This window comes from Chiloscyllium punctatum, chromosome 7, assembly GCF_047496795.1.
Source record: "Chiloscyllium punctatum isolate Juve2018m chromosome 7, sChiPun1.3, whole genome shotgun sequence".
In the NCBI taxonomy this organism is placed as follows: Eukaryota; Metazoa; Chordata; class Chondrichthyes; order Orectolobiformes; family Hemiscylliidae; genus Chiloscyllium; species Chiloscyllium punctatum.
In genome coordinates, this window is record NC_092745.1 from 42,116,929 (window position 1) to 42,135,116 (window position 18,188).

An 18,188-nucleotide genomic window follows, 5' to 3' on the forward strand; every position below is an offset into this window, starting at 1 on the left:
TCACACTGTCACTCAGTAACCCCTCAGCACACTGTGTTACTGACTGTACCTGTGCTGATGTTAATCCAGCTCCCTCACACAGTCACTCAGTAACCCCTCAGCACCCAGTGTTACTGACTGTATCTGTACTGATGTTAATCCAGCTCCCTCACACTGTGACTCAGTAACCCCTCAGCACACTGTGTTACTGACTGTATCTGGGCTGATGTTAATCCAGCTCCCTCACACAGTCACTCAGTAACCCCTCAGCACACTGTGTTACTGACTGTATCTGTACTGATGTTAATCCAGCTCCCTCACACAGTCACTCAGTAACCCCTCAGCACACTGTGTTACTGACTGTATCTGTGCTGATGTTAATCCAGCTCCCTCACACTGTCATTCAGTAACCCCTCAGCACGCTGTGTTACTGACCGTATCTGTGCTGATGTTAATCCAGCTCCCTCACACTGTCACTCAGTAACCCCTCAGCACACTGTGTTACTAACTGTATCTATACGGATGTTAATCCAGCTCCCTCACACTGTGACTCAGTAACCCCTCAGCACACTGTGTTACTGACTGTACCTATACTGATGTTAATCCAGCTCCCTCACACTGTCACTCAGTAACCCACTTAGCACACTGTGTTACTGACCGTATCTGTGCTGATGTTAATCCAGCTCCCTCACATTGTCACTCAGTAACCTCTCAGTACCCTGTGTTACTGACTTAACCTGTACTGATGTTGATCCAGCTCCCTCACACTGTCACTCAGTAACCCCTCAGCACACTGTGTTACTGACCGTACCTGTGCTGATGTTAATCCAGCTCCCTCGCACTGTCACTCAGTAACCCCTCAGCACACTGTGTTACTGACTGTATCTGTACTGATGTTAATCCAGCTCCCTCACACTGTCACTCAGTAACCCCTCAGCACACTGTGTTACTGACTGTACCTGTACTGATTGGTATCTATCTCTCTCACAGCTGTATTTTGTTTGTGGGTATCACCTGCTGCATGCTGTAGTTCTTTCTGTCTGTCTCTCTGACCTCCTGATCCTTTCTGTTTCTCCATCACTGTCTCTCTATCTCTCTCTCTCTCTCTCTCTCTTTCTCTCTCTCTCTCATGTGCGAATTCACATATATTCTCTTTCTCCCCCACTTCATTCCAGGCACTGGTAATCACATAGATGAGCTACATGCTGTTATCATTGTGACCAAATATTTCACCGAATTGTCATCCAGTGTTACATCAGAGGCTGGGCACTGAGAAGCTATTAAATCCTCCACAGTGTAACTCTGTATTTAACAAATGGTCGCCACGAGAACATCCAGGACCCCAACAGGGAGAACTCAGCAGTTTCTATCCCTTGGTTCATTGGAGTATCATTGTGCAGGAGGCCGATTTGCCCATCGAGCTGAGGTCAGCTCTGTTACAGGTTATATCAAAGTTGTCACCTCAGGTCCAATTGGTGAAGAAAGTAGGCCACAGGGACCTGGGGCTAAATTGGATCCAAATTCATCTCTGTGGATGTAGAAGCCATGACTGTTGAATCATTGCTGTCTTTCTCAGTGGAAGGCTGTCATGTGTGCCTTCCACAGAGCTCACTGTTGGCCCTCTCACTGTCTATGGACGGTTATTGAACTAGAACGTGGGCTGTACGATACAAATATCGGCTGTGCGGTTGATAGTGGAGGAGGAAACTGGGGACTGCAGTGGGTCAGTGGGCTGCTCCCAGTGGCCAAAGGAAATCAGTCGAGACATATATATGAAGTGATGCACATGGGAAAGTCTGTCAGGGGAATACACGAGGCACAATAGGATGATAACTGTAAAGTGGAACAGAGGCATCTTGGGGTACACAGTCATGTAACCCACAACAAATCATTATCATAACACACGTGCACACACGCATGTTCACAAGTATATGCAGACACGCACACACTCAAGCGCATAGAAACACCCTTTTTTTTTACATGCACACATGCACTCCGTCATGTTGAGGTTGTACAGGACGCTGGTGAGGCCTCTTCTGGAGTACTGTGCCCAGCTCTGGTCGCCCCGTTACAGGAAGAATATCAAGCTGGAGAGGGTTCAGAAAAGATATGTTGCCAGGAATGGAGGGTTTGAGTTCCAAGCAGAGGCTGGATAGGCTGGGACCTTTTTCATTGGAGTGTAGGAGGTTGAGAAGTGACCTTAGACAGGTTTATAAAATTATGAAGGGTATGGATAAGGTGAATGACAAGGGTCTTTTCCCTAGGGTGAGGGATTTCAAAATTAGGGGGCATACTTTTAAGGTGAGGGGGATAAGTTTTGACAAGGACATGGGGAGGGGGGGCAACTTTTTTACACAGACTGTAGTTTGTTTGTGGAATGAACTTCCAGAGAAAGTGGGGGATGCAGGTACAGTTACAACATATAAAACATTTGGATATGTACGTGGCTAGGAAAGGTCTGGAAGGATATGGGTCAAGATTAGAGTGGTGCTGGAAAAGCACAGCAGGTCAGGCAGCATCCGAGGAGCAGGAAAATCGACATTTCGGGCGAAACCTGACCTGCTGTGCTTTTCCAGCGCCACTCTAATCTTGACTCTCATCTCCAGCATCTGCAGTACCCTCTTCTGCCTGGAAGGATATGGGCCTTGGTGGGACTATATACAGGCAAGAGGGCCTAGTTTAGTTTGGGATTATGTTCGGCATGGACTGGTTGGACCGAAAGGTCTGTTTCTGTGCTGTATGACGCTACAACTTCCACAGACATTCAAACACATCCACACACAGGCACAGAAGAAAAGGATTCTTTGAAAAAGCAAGTGGAAGAGAAAACAAAGAAATCAAAGACATAAACGTGCAATTTTTGTCTGAGCCTCGGGAGTTGGTGTCCTTAACCTTCTGAGCTTGAATTCAGCAAGAGTGTTTCAGTTGGCTGAAGGATTCCTTTCAAAGTGGGTAAAAGTTGATGATGCTTGTGCGGGTTTTCTGCCTGAACTCGGTTGTGAAGGAGATTCACACTTGAGGAAGGCGGAAGTCTAGGACATGGGATTACCAGTTAAACTCACACACAGTGATGTTTATTTTAAACCAGACTTTTTCAAGAATACAGAAACGTATCATTCAAAATTTTCCTTCAGAAACCAAATGTACTTTGGTCACGTGACAGGCTCATGAATGAGTCCATTTCAATTTAATAATTGGTTTCTGTCTCTCTGGCTGGGATTACAGTCTTCATTTTAGGAGATAAATGGGCTTATGCAGAGGTATAACAAGATTAAGTGTCTGTGCCCCTTGGTGAAATCTCTGGCTTAATGTATGAGATAGATGTTGGGCCATTAGTGCCACTTTAGGTATAATGAGTTTCAGTTGCTCCCTTTTGCTGTCAGTCCCTTGCTGGAGTGATGCAGTGTCTATTATTCCCTTGTGTTGGTCTGACATTATTAGTAACACAATTAGGTAAATATTGAAGGTACAGAATGCATCAGAAATAGAAGCAGGAGATGATCATTCAGCCCCTCGATCTGCTTGACTCTTCACCAAAGTTCACTGCGGATGGCCTCACCTATACCTTCTTGAAGCCCTTCCTTTAATTCCCCAAAATCTGACAGTCTCTGTTTTGGAAATACTCAGTGACTGAACATCGTCTTCAGGGAGGGATTCTAGAGAGTGGCCACTGTTTGAGTGAGGAACTGTCGGCTCATTGCAGTCCCGAATAATTGACCCTTTCTCTGAAAGTTCTGAGTGTTAGTTTACCCACCAGGGAGAACAACTTCTCAGCATCAAGCCCCTTCAGCGTTTCAAAGGATTTCAAATAGATTTTTCCAAACTCTTGGGGATGTAGACTTTGTTTGCTTTCTCCTTGCAGAACAATTCCCTTCACATGAGGAGACATGTTGCACTCACTACAAGACAAATATAACTCTCTGATATAAGGAGAGCAGTCTTGGATAAAGTAGAATAGAATAGTCTTTATTGTCACGTGAATGAGTGCAGTGAAAAGTTTGTAGTCTCTTTGATGCCATCTTAGGTATGGGGTACCTAGGTACAGATACTTTAAATGTTTGTTACAGAATTGAAAGAGTAAAGTCTAAAGTAGTAATACAAAATTTTAAAAAGTACTCAACTTACTCAGTGCCCAGAATAGGCATAAAAGTATCTTTAAAAGTACTCAAATGGTGAAAGTTTTATTCAGTTGTAGTCAGGCTTCTTTGCTCTTATCTTCTTGACGATAAAGGTTCACATATGTTTTGTGAATTTGTTTGCAGGTTGGCTTCCTGTAAATTATGTGCAAGGTCACCCAGGCCCCACTGAATGCAACTCTATCCCAGTCTCACATCCTTCAAAAATTACCTGCTTTTCCAATGTTCCTACCAAGGTGGTTAACTTCATATATCTCCACGTTATATTTCTTTTCCTACATACTTCCCCTTGCAGCCTCACTGCCTCCCACTCGCATTTTTCCCACCGAACTTTGCATTAGCAGCAAACCTCAGGAGACAGGACACTCGACCGAAGTGATTAGTATAGATTTTAATTCCCTGAGGTAGAGGTACGTGATCTCACCTGGCTACCCTTGAGTGAAAGCCCGCCATCCTGAAAAGAAAAATCTGCAAGAGCTGCGGATGCTGGAAATCCAGAAACAAAAACAGTAATTGCTGGAAAAACGCAGCAGGTCTGGCAGCATCTGTGGAGAGAAATCAGAGTTAACGTTTCAGGTCCAGTGACCCTTCCTCGGAACTAAACCTGAAGAAAAAAACCGTTTTGTTCTGTTGTCTTTCTGTGTGTCAATTCTCAATCCATTCTCATATATTACCCACAATCCCACGAGTCTTAAACTTGTGTGACGCACAATCGGAAATCCAAATTCACAACACCTACTGGTTTCTTCATAACCACCCTTAATTAAATAATCCTCAAAGGAAACCAGCAGACTTATCAATCAGTTTCCCTTTCATAAATCAGTATTGGGTCAGTCCATATTTACATTATTTTTCTTAAAGTGCGATGTTATCACATCCCTAATCATAAATTTGAGCATTTTCCCAACTACTGATGTCAGAATAGTTTGTCTATAATTCCTGGTTTTCTTTCTCCCTCCATTTTTAGGTTGACTAACTTATAATCCACAGGGAAGACTTTATAATCTAAGGAATTCAGGAAGATGCAAACTTAGGAATCCATGATCTCCACAGTCACCTTCCTTTAGGATGCAGGTCAGAGTGGATTTCCAGCTTTTAAGTCACATCAATTTCCCCATGAACACGTCTTACCCAAAACCTTAAGTTCTTTAGTTAAACCCTTCCTGTTATAATTCATCAATGAAGGAACGCTTCTGGAGATGTTCCTTATTTGGTCTTTCACTTATTTTCAAAGTGAAACATGACATTGCGTCCACCTCCTAATCCAACCAGCCATAGGTTCATTAAAGTGTCTCTTCAGATTGTTCAAGTGAAGCCCAAGTGAGTGCCTACCTTCTGCCCACAATTGAGATGCCATTTACACTTGTCTTTGTGGGATGTTTGTTGCCTGCTCTGCCAGGATATACAAAGAAAGGGCTGAGTTTCTGCTGGATTTGCGGAGGTGGGTCGAGAGATGGGGCCAGGGGTTAAGATTGAGAAGTGGCATGTTGCTGCCTCTGAGTGTTGTTCCAGGAGGTGGAGTCACTGGGGTCCTGGCTCCCTACTCGGCGGTAGGGGGTGGCCAATGAGTCCCAACAGGGGCTTACCTGGAGTCTGGGTGAGGAGGTTGCCAGGAGCTCAGAGGACTGGGCTTCCTCTTTGTCCAGAGCCAGGGCATCTAAAGGGTTCCTCTTCCATAGGGTCATAGAGAATGGAAACAGACCATCCAGTCCAACCAGTCCGTGCTGACCATAATCCCAAACTAAACTCGTCTCACCTGCCTGCGCTTGGCCCATATCCCTCCAAACCTTTCTTATTCATGGACTTAACCAAATGTCTTTTAAATGTCGTAACAGTACCCACATCCACCACTTCCTCTGGCAGCTTATCCCACACACAAACCACTCTCTGTGTAAAAACGTTGTCCCTCAAGTCTTTTTTTAATCTTTCTCCTCTCACCTTAAAAATCTCCCCCCCCTAGTCTTGAAATCCCCCACCTTAGGGAAACAACACCTTATTTCAACTCTTCATCATTTTATAAACCTCTATTAGGTCACTCCTCAACCTCCTACCCTAAAAATATCCCAGCCTGTCCAGCCTCCCCTTATAACCCATTCCCATTCCCAACATCCTGGTTCATCTTTTCCGAACCCTGTCCAGTTTAATAGTCTCCTTCCTGTAACAGGGCAGCCAGAACTGGACACAGTACTCCAGAACAGGCCTCACCAACGTGCTGTACAACCTCAACATGACGTCCCGACTCCTATACTCAAAAGGTCTGAGCAATGACATTGATGGCTGTGGCCTTACAAGGATTTTCAATTTGTCCCCTTGCACAGATTGTATCACGGAGTTGTCACAGGGGCCTGCACCAGCTCTCCTTAGTGTCAAGTCCCTGTCTTTTTCCCGTAACCCGCACATTATTCCTGTTTCAGTAATCATCCAAGGCCCTCTTCAATGTCTCAATTGAGCCTATGTTCACCTCGCATTCAGGCAGTGCATTCCAGATTCGAACCACAATGACAAGGTCCCCTCTGGCCTGCACCTACCACCCCACCCAGTCTCCAGAGGACTGGAAGCCATCATCTCTATCACCTCCAGTGAGATGCCACCACCAAACACCTATCCCCCTCCCCTCGCTTGTCTGCCTTACACAGGCACTGTTCCTTTTGGGAGACCCAAGTCTATTCCTCCTTCGCTCCCAGCTCATCCCTGCTAACTCCGAAGATGCAACTCCTGCCTGTTTACCTCCTCCCTCCTCACTATCCAAGGCTCCGGAGACACCTTCCAGAGGAAGCAGCGCTTTACACTGCACTTCACTCAATCTAGCCTTCTGTCTTCTCCGCTCCCCTTATGCTCTCCTCTACATGGGGGGGGGAGGGGGGAGACGAAACGCAGACTGGGTGACCACTTCACAGAACACTTGCATTCGATCCAGAAAGATGATCCTGAGCCTCCATTGCCTGTCACTTCATCAGACCAATGTGTTACCATGGTAACATTTCTATTGCAGGCCTGCTGCAGTGTTCCAGCGAGCCTCAGTACAAGCTGGAAGAACAAACTCTGCTTTTCCATTTTAGGGACTCTGCAGTCTCTCGGACTCAATGATCAAGTTCAATAACTTTAGAATCTGATTCCATCCTTCCATTTGTTTTACCCACCCTACACCTGGTCGTGTTATGATATGGATTTCTTTTAGCACGGTTATCCATTCCCTCGTACTCTCGTTATCACTTATTCAGCTTCTCTTCCATTCTTGGTTGCTTCCAATAATCCCCTTATCTGCCTACCCCTTTCACGTCTCTCTCTTTCTCTCTTTCTCTCTCTCTCTCTCTCTCTCAGTACTATCTCCACCTAGCTGCTCACCTCCTCACCAAACTGCCACCAACCTCGACTTCTACCTTAAAAAAAAACCCTTTGTTCCTCACTGCTCTACCAGTTCTGATGAAGAATCACCAGGCAAGAAACCTTCAGTCTGCTTCTCTCTCTCCCTACAGATGCTGCCAGACCTGCTGAGTTTCACCAGCTACGTCTGTTTGGGTTTCAAACCGCTCGGTGTGAGAGTAGCTTTCTTCTCGCCCCGCGCTGGCTTCTTCTGCAAAACACTGAAGACCTGGTTTTTGGAGCTTTCTATCTCCTTTTGAGGTGCCCTCACAATCCCACACCAGCAATGTCAACAATCTCTCGCTCCCGGTGGGGCCATTGGGCAGACATTGCGATGGACCCCCCCCCCCGCCCCCCACCATATGTCTCCCACTTGCCTAGCCCACTGACAATCCTTGAATGGACTGAACTCCTAAAGGTGCCTTCTTAATTGGCTGCTTCCTGGAGAATGGCAACTGGCATTCTGTCACTGCTATTTCCGACAGTCTGATCCCGAACTGAGGCTAGCTTTGATGGTCCGGCCTTCACTCTCTTTGCTGTTCCCTTATTCCCCATTGTACTTCCACCCCGGATTCTGAGGAAAGGTCACTCGAAACACTAACTCTGAATTCTCTGCACAGACCCGCTAAGTTTCTCCCGCACTTTCTGGTTTTGGTTCAAATTCCAAGCATCGGCAGTTCTTTGTTTCATGAGATGACATTTGGAGATTCTTTCACTGACCTTGATCATTCAAGTCAGGTCATCGACTGTCTGATGGCACTGCATCCAGGTCCTTGGGTCTCCTCACTGCTTGTTTTGACCTTCACAACTATTTATCCCCTCCCCCCCCCCGGCTTCTCAAAGAGGTTTCCCTGGGCCCCTGTAGATAAACAATCTCTCTTCTGAAAAGTACCAATAGACAATGGCGAATCTGGTCTTTGATTATGCAGCACGTGGTGGACAACTAACTGCCTGTAGATTTACTAACAGATTTAAGAACAGCTTATTCCCCACAGTTATCAGGTTTAGAGTCATACAGCACGGCGTCAGACCCTTCAGTCCAACCAGTCCATGCTGACCTTTAACCCAAACTAAACTAGTCCCACCTGCCTGCACTTGGCTCATATCCCTCCAAACATTCCTTATTCATGTACTTATCCAAATGTCTTTTAAACATTGTAACTGTACCCATACTTCCTCAGGACGTTCATTCCACACATTAAACCACGATCTGTGCAAAGAAATTGCCCTTCATGTCCTTTTTTTAAGTCTTAGTCCTCTCATCTTAAAAATGAGCCCCCTGGTCTTGAAATGTCCCACCCTAGGGAAACGACACCTGCCATTCACCTTATCTATGTTCCTCATGATTTTATTAACCCTTATAAGGTCCCCCTCCCCACCTACACTCCAGTGAAAAAAGTCCCTTCCAACCCAAACCCTCATTCCCAGCAACATCCTGGTAAATCTCTTCCAAACCCTCTCCTGCTTGATAATGACCTTCTTATAAGCAGGATGATTAGAGCTGGACACAGTACTCCAAAAGAGTCCTGTACAACATTGAGACAATGTCCCAATTCCTACACTCAAGAGATCTGAGCAATGAAAGCAAATGTGCTAAATGCCTTCTTAATCCCCCTGTCTACGTATGATGCAAGCTTCAAAGAATTAAGTACTTGAACCCTTGTATTTTGGCAACTGCTAATTGCCTCTGGGTAACAGTGCTCATCACATCCTGATTCTTAGTCGCCTAGGGAGAATGCCCTTCCATTTCGCATCTCGGCAGCTATGTAAGGTGCACTGCTTCTATCAATGGCAAGTCGGCAGCCATCTATATGGCTGACATGGCCTTCCGTTGCTATGGTTTCCGCATATTGTGCCATCACTGCAACTCTCTTTGTTCTACAACGCTACCCAAGGCCCTACTTTTAATTGTATAAGTCCAGGCCTCGTTTGCTTCAGCAAAATATAATACTTGACATTTATCCAAATTAAACTCTATCTGCCACTCTTCAGCCCATCGACTTATCAACGGATCTCTCGTATATTAGAGCTGATCTTTCTCTGCACCTTCTCTGTACCATTATATTCTGCATTCTGTTCCATTACCTTGACGCACATTTGTAAGGTATGATTCCCTTGGATTGCATACAAAAACGAGACTTTTCCCTGTATCTCAGTACGTGACAATAATAAATCAAATGTAGTGAGCAGCTCACACCTTCGAGTTGTTTATTTCTTGCAGTCACTAGGCATGTAATGCACACGCCCCACATGACTGAGGGGATAAGCATTTTGCAAATTGGTTTAAAATTCTTTTCAAAAAAAAAAAGAGACGCGCACTGAATTCTCCCTCCGAGAAATGACAGCGGCATGGAAACCGGCTGACATCCACAGACTGCGCTCAGCATCTGCCTTCTATGGAACTGTCTTTACTGTCACTGCCTTAATTGCAAGCAGTGCAGTCGATTCCTGTTAAAGTGAAAGCCCAATTTAATCAGAACATGAAGACGCTGGTAACCACTGCTGTTCATTACAAATTGCCAGGTCCGCAGCTCGAGACCAGAAATCCTCCCCCGCCCCACAGCCAGAACGAGTTAAAGGGAATGAGCGAGCGGTGCACCATTTGTTTTCAGGCAGAGGAATATTGTGGCCATTCAGCCCCAAGGCTAGACTGTCCTAGGTAGCCCGGAAACCCAGGGCCTGGCCACACCGTGCTGCTTCAATTCTGTCTTCACTGAGCTCAATCAGATGGGTTTTCAATGCTTTCCTCACCCAAGGTTGACTCAGGCAAGCTGTGTGGCAGTCAGGAGGAGGGCTTTCAAGGGCAGGTGGTGGCGTAGTTGCCGAACCAGTGCTCCGGGGAATCTGTGTTCGAATCCCACCATGGCATCTGGTGGAATGCAGCAAATCTGAAAGGGGAAGCTAGTCCAGTGGTAACCGTGACATTTGGTTCACTGTCACAGGAATCGTTACAGCGTAGGAAAAGGCCATTGTGTCTTGGCCTGACTCTATTATCTAATGCCTATCTCCTGCCTTTTCCCCTTGTCCCTGCCCATCTATCCTAATAAATGCCCTCAGCTGAAACTGCCTCACCACATTTCCTGGCAGTACATTAGGGCAGCACGGTGGCTCAGTGGTTAGCACTGCTGCCTCACGGTTCAATTCCCACCTCGGGTGACTGCCTGTGTGGAGTTTGCACATTCTCCCCGTGTCTGCGCAGGTTTCCTCCGGGTGCTCCGGTTTCCTCCCACATTCCAAAGATGTGCGGGTTAGGTGAATTGGCCGTGCTAAATTTCCCGTAGTGTTAGGTGTGTTAGTCAGGGGTAAATATAGGGTAGGGGAATGGGCTTGGGTGGGTTGCTCTTCGGAGGGTCAGTGTGGACTTGTTGGGCTGAAAGGCCTGTTTCCACACTGTAGGGAATCGAATCGAATCATTCCACACCCAAACCAGTTGTTATATTGAAACATTTTTTTCCTCATGTTACCCTTGCTTTATTTGCTCGTCATTTTAAATCTGTGCCCTCTCATCCTTGTTTAGAGTCCCTGCTGGAATATTGCGTGCAATTCTGGTCTCCTTCCTATCAGAAGATTGTTGTGAAACTTGAAAGGGTTCAGAAAAGATTTACAAGGATGTTGCCAGGGTTGGAGGATTTGAGCTACAGGGAGAGGCTGAACAGGCTGGGGCTATTTTCCCTGGAGCGTCAGAGGCTGAGGGGTGACCTTATAGAGATTTATAAAATCATGAGGGGCATGGATAGGGTAAATAGGCAAAGTCTTTTCCCTGGGGTGAGGGAGTCCAGAACTAGGGGGCATAGATTTAGGGTGATAGGGGAAAGATATAAAAGAGACCTAAGGGACAATTTTTTCACGCAGAGGGTGGTATGTGTATGGAATGAGCTGCCAGAGGATGTGGTAGAGGGTGGTACAATTGCAACATTTAAGAGGCATTTGGATGGGTATATGAATAGGAAGGGTTTGGAGGGATATGGGCCGGGTGCTGGTAGGTTGGGATATCTGGCCGGCATGACTCAATAAGTTTTGACAAGGTGGTAATGTGTGCAAAATAGACAGACTGAATGGCTGCAGTCTGTTCCCCTCAGCATGGTCCATTCCTGTATCCCTCCAGCTCAGTGCCTGAGCAAACCTGTGCTCAACCCTCACAGTCCAATGCACTGACCTTCTGAATGCCCCCAAGCACGAGCCCACTGGAAAGGGAAGATTCCTGGGGATAAAACAAATCCTCCTCTTAGGGTGGGAATTCCAGGATTTTGTCCCAGTGACAGTGAAGGAACATCGATAGATTGCCCAAATCAGGATGGTGAGTGGCTCAGACAGGAACATGTGCAGGAGGATGGTGTTTCCATGTATCTGCTGCCCCCTTGGCCTTCTAGATGGGAGTGGTCCTGGGTTCGGAGGGTGCCATCTGAGGATCTTTGGTGAATTCCTTCTGTGCATGTTTATAGATAGTGCACATTGCAGTCACTGAGTGTCTGTGATGGAGGGAGTGGATCTTTGTGGATGTGGGGCCAATCAAGTGGCTGCTTTGTCCTGGATGGTGTCGAGCTTCTTGAGTGTTGTTGGAGCTGCACCCATCCAGGCAGGTGGGGAGTATCCCATCACACTCCTGACCTGTGCCTTGGTGATGGTGGACAGGCACAAGGGGAGTCAGGAGGTGAGTGACTCCCCCCAGTAGTCCTAGCCACTTCCCTGCTCTTGTAGCCACTTGTTTATGTGGCTAGTCCTGTCAGTTTCGGTTTCTTTGCTTTGCACACTCACATTCAATGAGATGTTAGAAAAGGGTGGGAAAGAGAAAAGAATAGATTATGCAATAAGTTGAAAGATGCTGATGGGAGGAATCAGACCCTTCTGTCCAACTTGTCCACGCTGAGCAAGTTCCCCAGACTATACAAGTCCCTTTTGCTTATGTTTGGTCCATACCCCTCTTAGCTCTTCCTACTCACCTACCTGTTTGAATGTCTTTTAAGTGTTGAAACTATACCTGCCTCTGTTCAGGTTTAATGGCCTGCTTCGGTGCTATAAAAATTCAACATGCAAGTCCAACTGCCTTCCAGGTTTGTTGGCAGGGTGTGGATGCAAGTCGTTGTCCTCCAAGATGGAGAGCCATACAGAATCCAGAGGGCTACAGCAGAAAGGTTGGCTAAAGGCACAAAATGGGATCACTCCCAATTCTGAGGGTGAAATATGGCTGGGGTAAATACTATTTTGGAGAAAGTCCATTGAAATTTCTTCATGTAGCGAGAAAAGACATGGTCGCATTTCCCAGAAGGAGAAATCAGTAAAATATGCAAATGGAGCATACTGGTCCAAATAGTTTCGTCTACTTCAGAACACTGCTCCAGTACAACCAATATGCTCAGTTCCAAGTATGGCTGTGTTTTTATTGGTTTTTCATCACCTAGCCGTGTGTGTGTGTGCGCGCGCGCGTGTGTGTGTGTGTGTGTGTGTGTGTGTGTGTGTGTGTGATTGCGTTTGTTTGTTTGTGTATGATTGAGTTTGTGTGTGTGAATGATTGCATTTGTGTGTGTGTGTATGATTGAATTTGTGTGTGTGTGTATGATTGAGTTTGTGTGTGTGTGTATGATTGCGTTTGTGTGTGTGTGATTGTGTTTGTATGTGTGTGTCTGATTGAGTTTGTGTGTGTGTATGATTGCGTGTGTGTGTATGATTGCGTGCGTGTGTGTGTGTATGATTGCGTGTGTGTGTATGATTGCGTGTGTGCGTGTGTGTATGATTGCGTGTGTGTGTGATTGCTTGTGTGTGTGTGTATGACTGCGTGTGTGTGTGTATGATTGCGTGTGTGTGCGTTTGTATGATTGTGTTTGCGTGTGTGTATGGTATGATTCTGTGTGTGTGTATGATTGTGTGTGTGTATGATTGTGTGTGTGTGTATGATTGCGTGTGTGTATGATTGCGTGCGTGTGTATGATTGCATGTGTGTGTGTGTATGATTGTGTGTGTGTATGATTGCGTGTGTGTGTGTATGATTGTGTGTGTGTATGATTGTGTGCGTGTGTGTGTATGATTGCGTGTGTGTGTGTGTGTATGATTGCATGTGTGTGTATGATTGCGTGTGTGCATGTGTGTATGATTGCGTGTGTGTGTGTGATTGCTTGTGTGTGTGTATGACTGCGTGTGTGTGTGTGTATGATTGCGTGTGTGTGCGTTTGTATGATTGCGTTTGCGTGTGTGTATGGTATGATTCTGTGTGTGTATGATTGTGTGTGTGTATGATTGTGTGTGTGTATGATTGCGTGTGTGTATGATTGCGTGTGTGTATGATTGCGTGCGTGTGTGTATATGATTGCGTGTGTGTGTGTATAATTGTGTGTGTGTATGATTGCGTGCGCGTGTGTATGATTGTGTGCGTGTGATTGTGTGTGTGTATGATTGTGTGTGTATGATTGTGTGTGTGTGATTGTGTGTGTGTATGATTGTGTGTGTGTGTGTGTGTGATTGCGTGCATGTGTGTGTATGATTGTGTGTGTGTGTATGATTGCGTGCGTGTGTGTGTGTGAATGAATGCTTGTGCAAGTGTCTGCCAATGATTGTGTGTTCATGTATGAGAGAGTTTGTGCTCGTGAGAATGTATGTTCATGTGTGTGAAAGAGTGTGTATGCGTGTGAGTGTATGACAGTTTGCATGTGTGTGTGTCCGTGTATGAGTGTGTGTCTGCATGTGTACATACGTGTGAGCGTATGTCTGTCAATGTGTGTGTGAATGAAGGTATGAGTGAAACTTTGTCTGTGTGTATCTATATATGTGTATGCGTGAGTGAGAGAATGTGTGTCTGTGAATGAATGTTTTGCATGTGTCTGTCACTGAGTGTGTGTGAGTTAAGATGTATGTGTGCGAGTGTGCGTGAGGGTGAAGAGATGTGGGTGTGTGAGCTTGTGAGTGAAGGTGTATATGTATGAGTGTGTGTGAGAATGTGTGCGCGCGAGTGGATGTGTGTATATGTGAGTGCATGCATGAGATTGACGATGTGTGAGTGTACAACAGCATGAGATTGGAGCTGTGTGTGTGTGTGTGTGTGGTACCTTTTGCTGTGTGCGAGAGAGTAGACATTGAGTGCCGTTGAGCTGTTGCAGGTTTCTGCAGGGTTAAATGACTCAGTCTTTGAGGATCAGCAGCTCACAGACGACTGTAACCCAGAGGCATCAAATCACCAGTCAATCCTGGTGTAAAACACCCCTCTGATCTTGTCCATCAGTTGCCCTGACAAACAAGATGGGAATTTTGAGATGGTTTGAACAGCAGGGAGAAAAGGAGCTGGAGGAAATGCAGGCAATTAAAGCACTCGCAGGAGGGAAGCAGCTCTCGACTCTCTGGGAATGTCTCCCCGTCCTCCCTCTGACTGCCTTTGTACAGCACACACACATTGTGATTGGGGCTGGTCAGTACTTACCATCAAATAACAGCCTTCCAAATGAAAGGCTGCCAGGCGGCCTTTTCTGCTGCGACACAGCTAATGGCATTTAAATTTTGACTAATGTCGCTGGTGCACTTTAATCTGCCTGCTTTCCAGACACAAAATTGATTCCGTTTTCTACGCCTTATACTTACCTTGCCATCTTGAAGGCAGTAATTTGTTGTAATAGCCTCTTTGCAGAGTTGCTCTGTTGTGACCTTTCAGGAGAGGGCTCACTTCACCAGCCACTCGCTCTCACTTTTCTTAAAGGGACCACAAAGAGGCACGAAATGCCAGGGTGGAGGGGCGCAAGGGGGGGGGGGAGGTGGAGGTTAACGGTGTTAGTGCCACCGCGGCGTGACTTTGAAATGCCAACTTCGACTGGCACATCTGGTGCTCTGATTGTATATGTTTTTGGTGTCTCTGTGCTCACAGAGTCATACAGCAGGGAAACAGACCCTTTGGATCACACCGAGCAGATATCCTAAATTAATCTAGGCACACATTCCTCCAAACCCTTCCTATTCATATACCCATCCAGAATGCCTTTTAACTGCTGCAGTTGTACCAGCCTCCACCACTTCCTCTGGCAGCTCATTCCACACACGCGCCACCCTCTGCGTGAAACAGTTGCCCCTCAAGTCCCTTTTAAATCTTTCCCCTCTCACCCTAAACTTATGCCCTCTACATTCGGGCTTGCTACCCTGGGAAAAAAAAGATCCCGACTATTTACCCTATCCATGCCCCTCATGATTTTGTAAGCTTCCACAAAGTCACCCCTCAGCCTGCGACGCTCCAGGGAAAACAGCCCCAGCCTGTTCAGCCACTCCCTGTAGATCAAACCCTTTTCTGAACCCTTTCAAGTTTACCGACGTCCTTCCAACAACAGGGAGGCCAGAACTGAACGCAGTATTCCAAAAGTGACCTCAACTCGTCTCTGTGACAGAAAGAGACAACCTGTCTTCCTTCATTGCGTGTCAATGAGAAGAAGTCTTGTTACTTTGCTTATCCTGAAGAAGGGCTTCTGTCTGAAACGTCGATTCTCCTGTTCCTTGGATGCTGCCTGACCTGCTGCGCTTTTCCAGCAACACATTTTCAACTTTGCCTATCCTGTCTCTTACATGAATTCATATGATTCAAAAGGTCGGAGGTGTGTTACCCTCCAAGATCCCTCGGAGCCCCTCACTTTCCCATTTGGTGATTTTAAAAATGATTTCTTGGCACCTATTCAAAGAGCGAACAGAGGGCATTTTATTTCCAATCATTCCCATTAACTTAATTCACACCCGATTTTGTCTTTCCGTCATTCAGTCAATCGCTTCCCAACTCAGTCAGCTTTATAATAACTCTGGGAAGTGAGTCGGAGGGGGTGGGGAATGTTAATCCATTAAAGATGGCCGATAAGTGTAAGAGCGCGCTCACACTCACAAGCACGAGGGCGGACGCTCAGCTCAGTGCCTGCACCAAGGAGCTCTCAAGCACACTCACGGTGATGTCAAGAAAGCATCAGAGGCTGAGGGGTGACCTTATAAGGGTTTATAAAACCGAATGGGGCATGGATAGGGTGACAGCCGAGGTCGTTTTTTGTTTCCCCAGGGTAGGGGAGTCCAAAACCAGAGGGCACAGGCTTAAGGTGAGAGGGGAAAGATTTAAAAGAGACCTAAGGGGCAACGTTTTCACGCAGAGGGTGGTACGTGTGTGGAATGAGCTGCCAGAGGAAGTGGTGGAGGCTGGTACAACTACAACATTTAAAAGGCATCTGGATGGGTATATGAACAGGAAGGGTTTGGAGGGATATGGGCCGGGCGCTGGCAAATGGGATGAGATTAATTTAGGATATCTAGTCAGCATGGATGGGTTAGACTGAAGGGTGGTTCTGTGCTGTACATCTTTATGCTGTGATTTTTGACTGAAGGGTTTTCGACCTAGTGCGATGTATTGACGTGAGAGGCGGTGACCTTGCCAATCTGTATTGTCCTCCTCGCTGTCTCTCCCTCGCTCTGAGCTGCCTGTTTCTTTCTCCCCCCACAGACTAATGGCGGCTGGCAGGATGCAACCACCCCGTCCTCTGTGACATCGCCAACGGAAGGGCCCGGAAGCGTCCAGTCTGATACCTCCAACTGATCTTCTAGCAACAGGGCAGCCAATGGGGCTTTCACTCTGCACTGACCAATCAGACAAGGGGGTGGGGCAGGGAGGGTTGGGAGAGGGGTGGTGGGGTGGGTGGTGGGGGGAGGGGGGGGGGGCATGGATGGGGGTAAACACCGACCGAAGGCCCAGTCGTTTTGGTGGGTGCTCGACTTGGACACTCTGTTTTGTCTTTCTTTGTCTGAGTGTAGAAGCTTTCTCTCTTTAATAAGTGAATATTGTGAGAACAAACCAGTGGACAATTACCTCCGTCGTGACTTCACCTCAGACCAGTAAGTGATCCCTATCCTGTACATTACAGCGCTCACACTCTACCTCTTAGCCCCCTTGGCCTGCTCAAGCCAAATGTTATTCCTCACACGACTGACTTACCCTCTGTCGACATTGAATTCCTGGGGTGAGTTAGGCCCAGGCACCTCCTGGTCTGGGTGCCCACCAGACAAATGTGGAAAATAGAACTCCTTCCCCCGTCCCCTGCAGTTTGGTGAACTCGATGCTTTTAGTCTCATTTCCGTGTTGTCCATTCATAACCACGAATTCGCTGACTTCAAGGATTACCTCCCGTCTTCAAAATATCTCAGTTGGTTACACATCCCTACCAACATGTCCCGCAGTCTCACCGTTACCCCTTCACACAGCTACCAGCTTCAGCTTTGCATTTCAGGTTGAGTTTGACTTGGACATCATCCCTGGGGTTCCTGGGCTGTGGGCTCTCGTACCAGCGGCTTAGCTTTGGGTTGGGTTTGTGGTGTGTGCCCAGAGTCTAACCGGCCTGTCCCAACGCTGTGGTCAGGGCAGAGTTTTAACTAGGCCGCAGTTTTCAGAAAGAACCAGCAATTTCCAGCTGGCAACAGAGACGGCCTACCGTATGGTTTGCATCTTTGGATAGCTGCTTTGTTTGAGTAAGAAGCTCCAAGGGATAACTTGGTTATATAGCCTTGGATGATTTTAATTGAACTTACTATTGAACCAGGCTAAAGGGGGTGGCAGGTTTTTTTTTTCCCTCTGGCTCGGGCGTCCACCTCAAGGGGTAAAGCCTTCGAATTAGTGGGTACCATTCTTCCACACAGAAAAGGGAAGGGGAATCTGGAATTCTCTCCCAAATAGCAATTGAGGCTTGAGGTCAACCAACAATTCAGAAGCTGGGATTGATA

General features: G+C 46.7%; 1 protein-coding gene across 1 annotated transcript in view; it reads left to right on the forward strand.

Moving 5' to 3' along the window:
- Positions 1-17,079, forward strand: part of LOC140479345 (pre-B-cell leukemia transcription factor 1-like) — a 97,231-nt gene extending 80,152 nt beyond the window's left edge. Inside the window, exon 9 of the mRNA XM_072573254.1 lies at positions 16,918-17,079. Coding sequence (XP_072429355.1) covers positions 16,918-17,010 — 93 coding nt within the window. The 3' untranslated portion in view covers positions 17,011-17,079. The remainder of the gene's footprint in view (positions 1-16,917) is intronic.
- Positions 17,080-18,188: the final 1,109 nt, after the last annotated feature.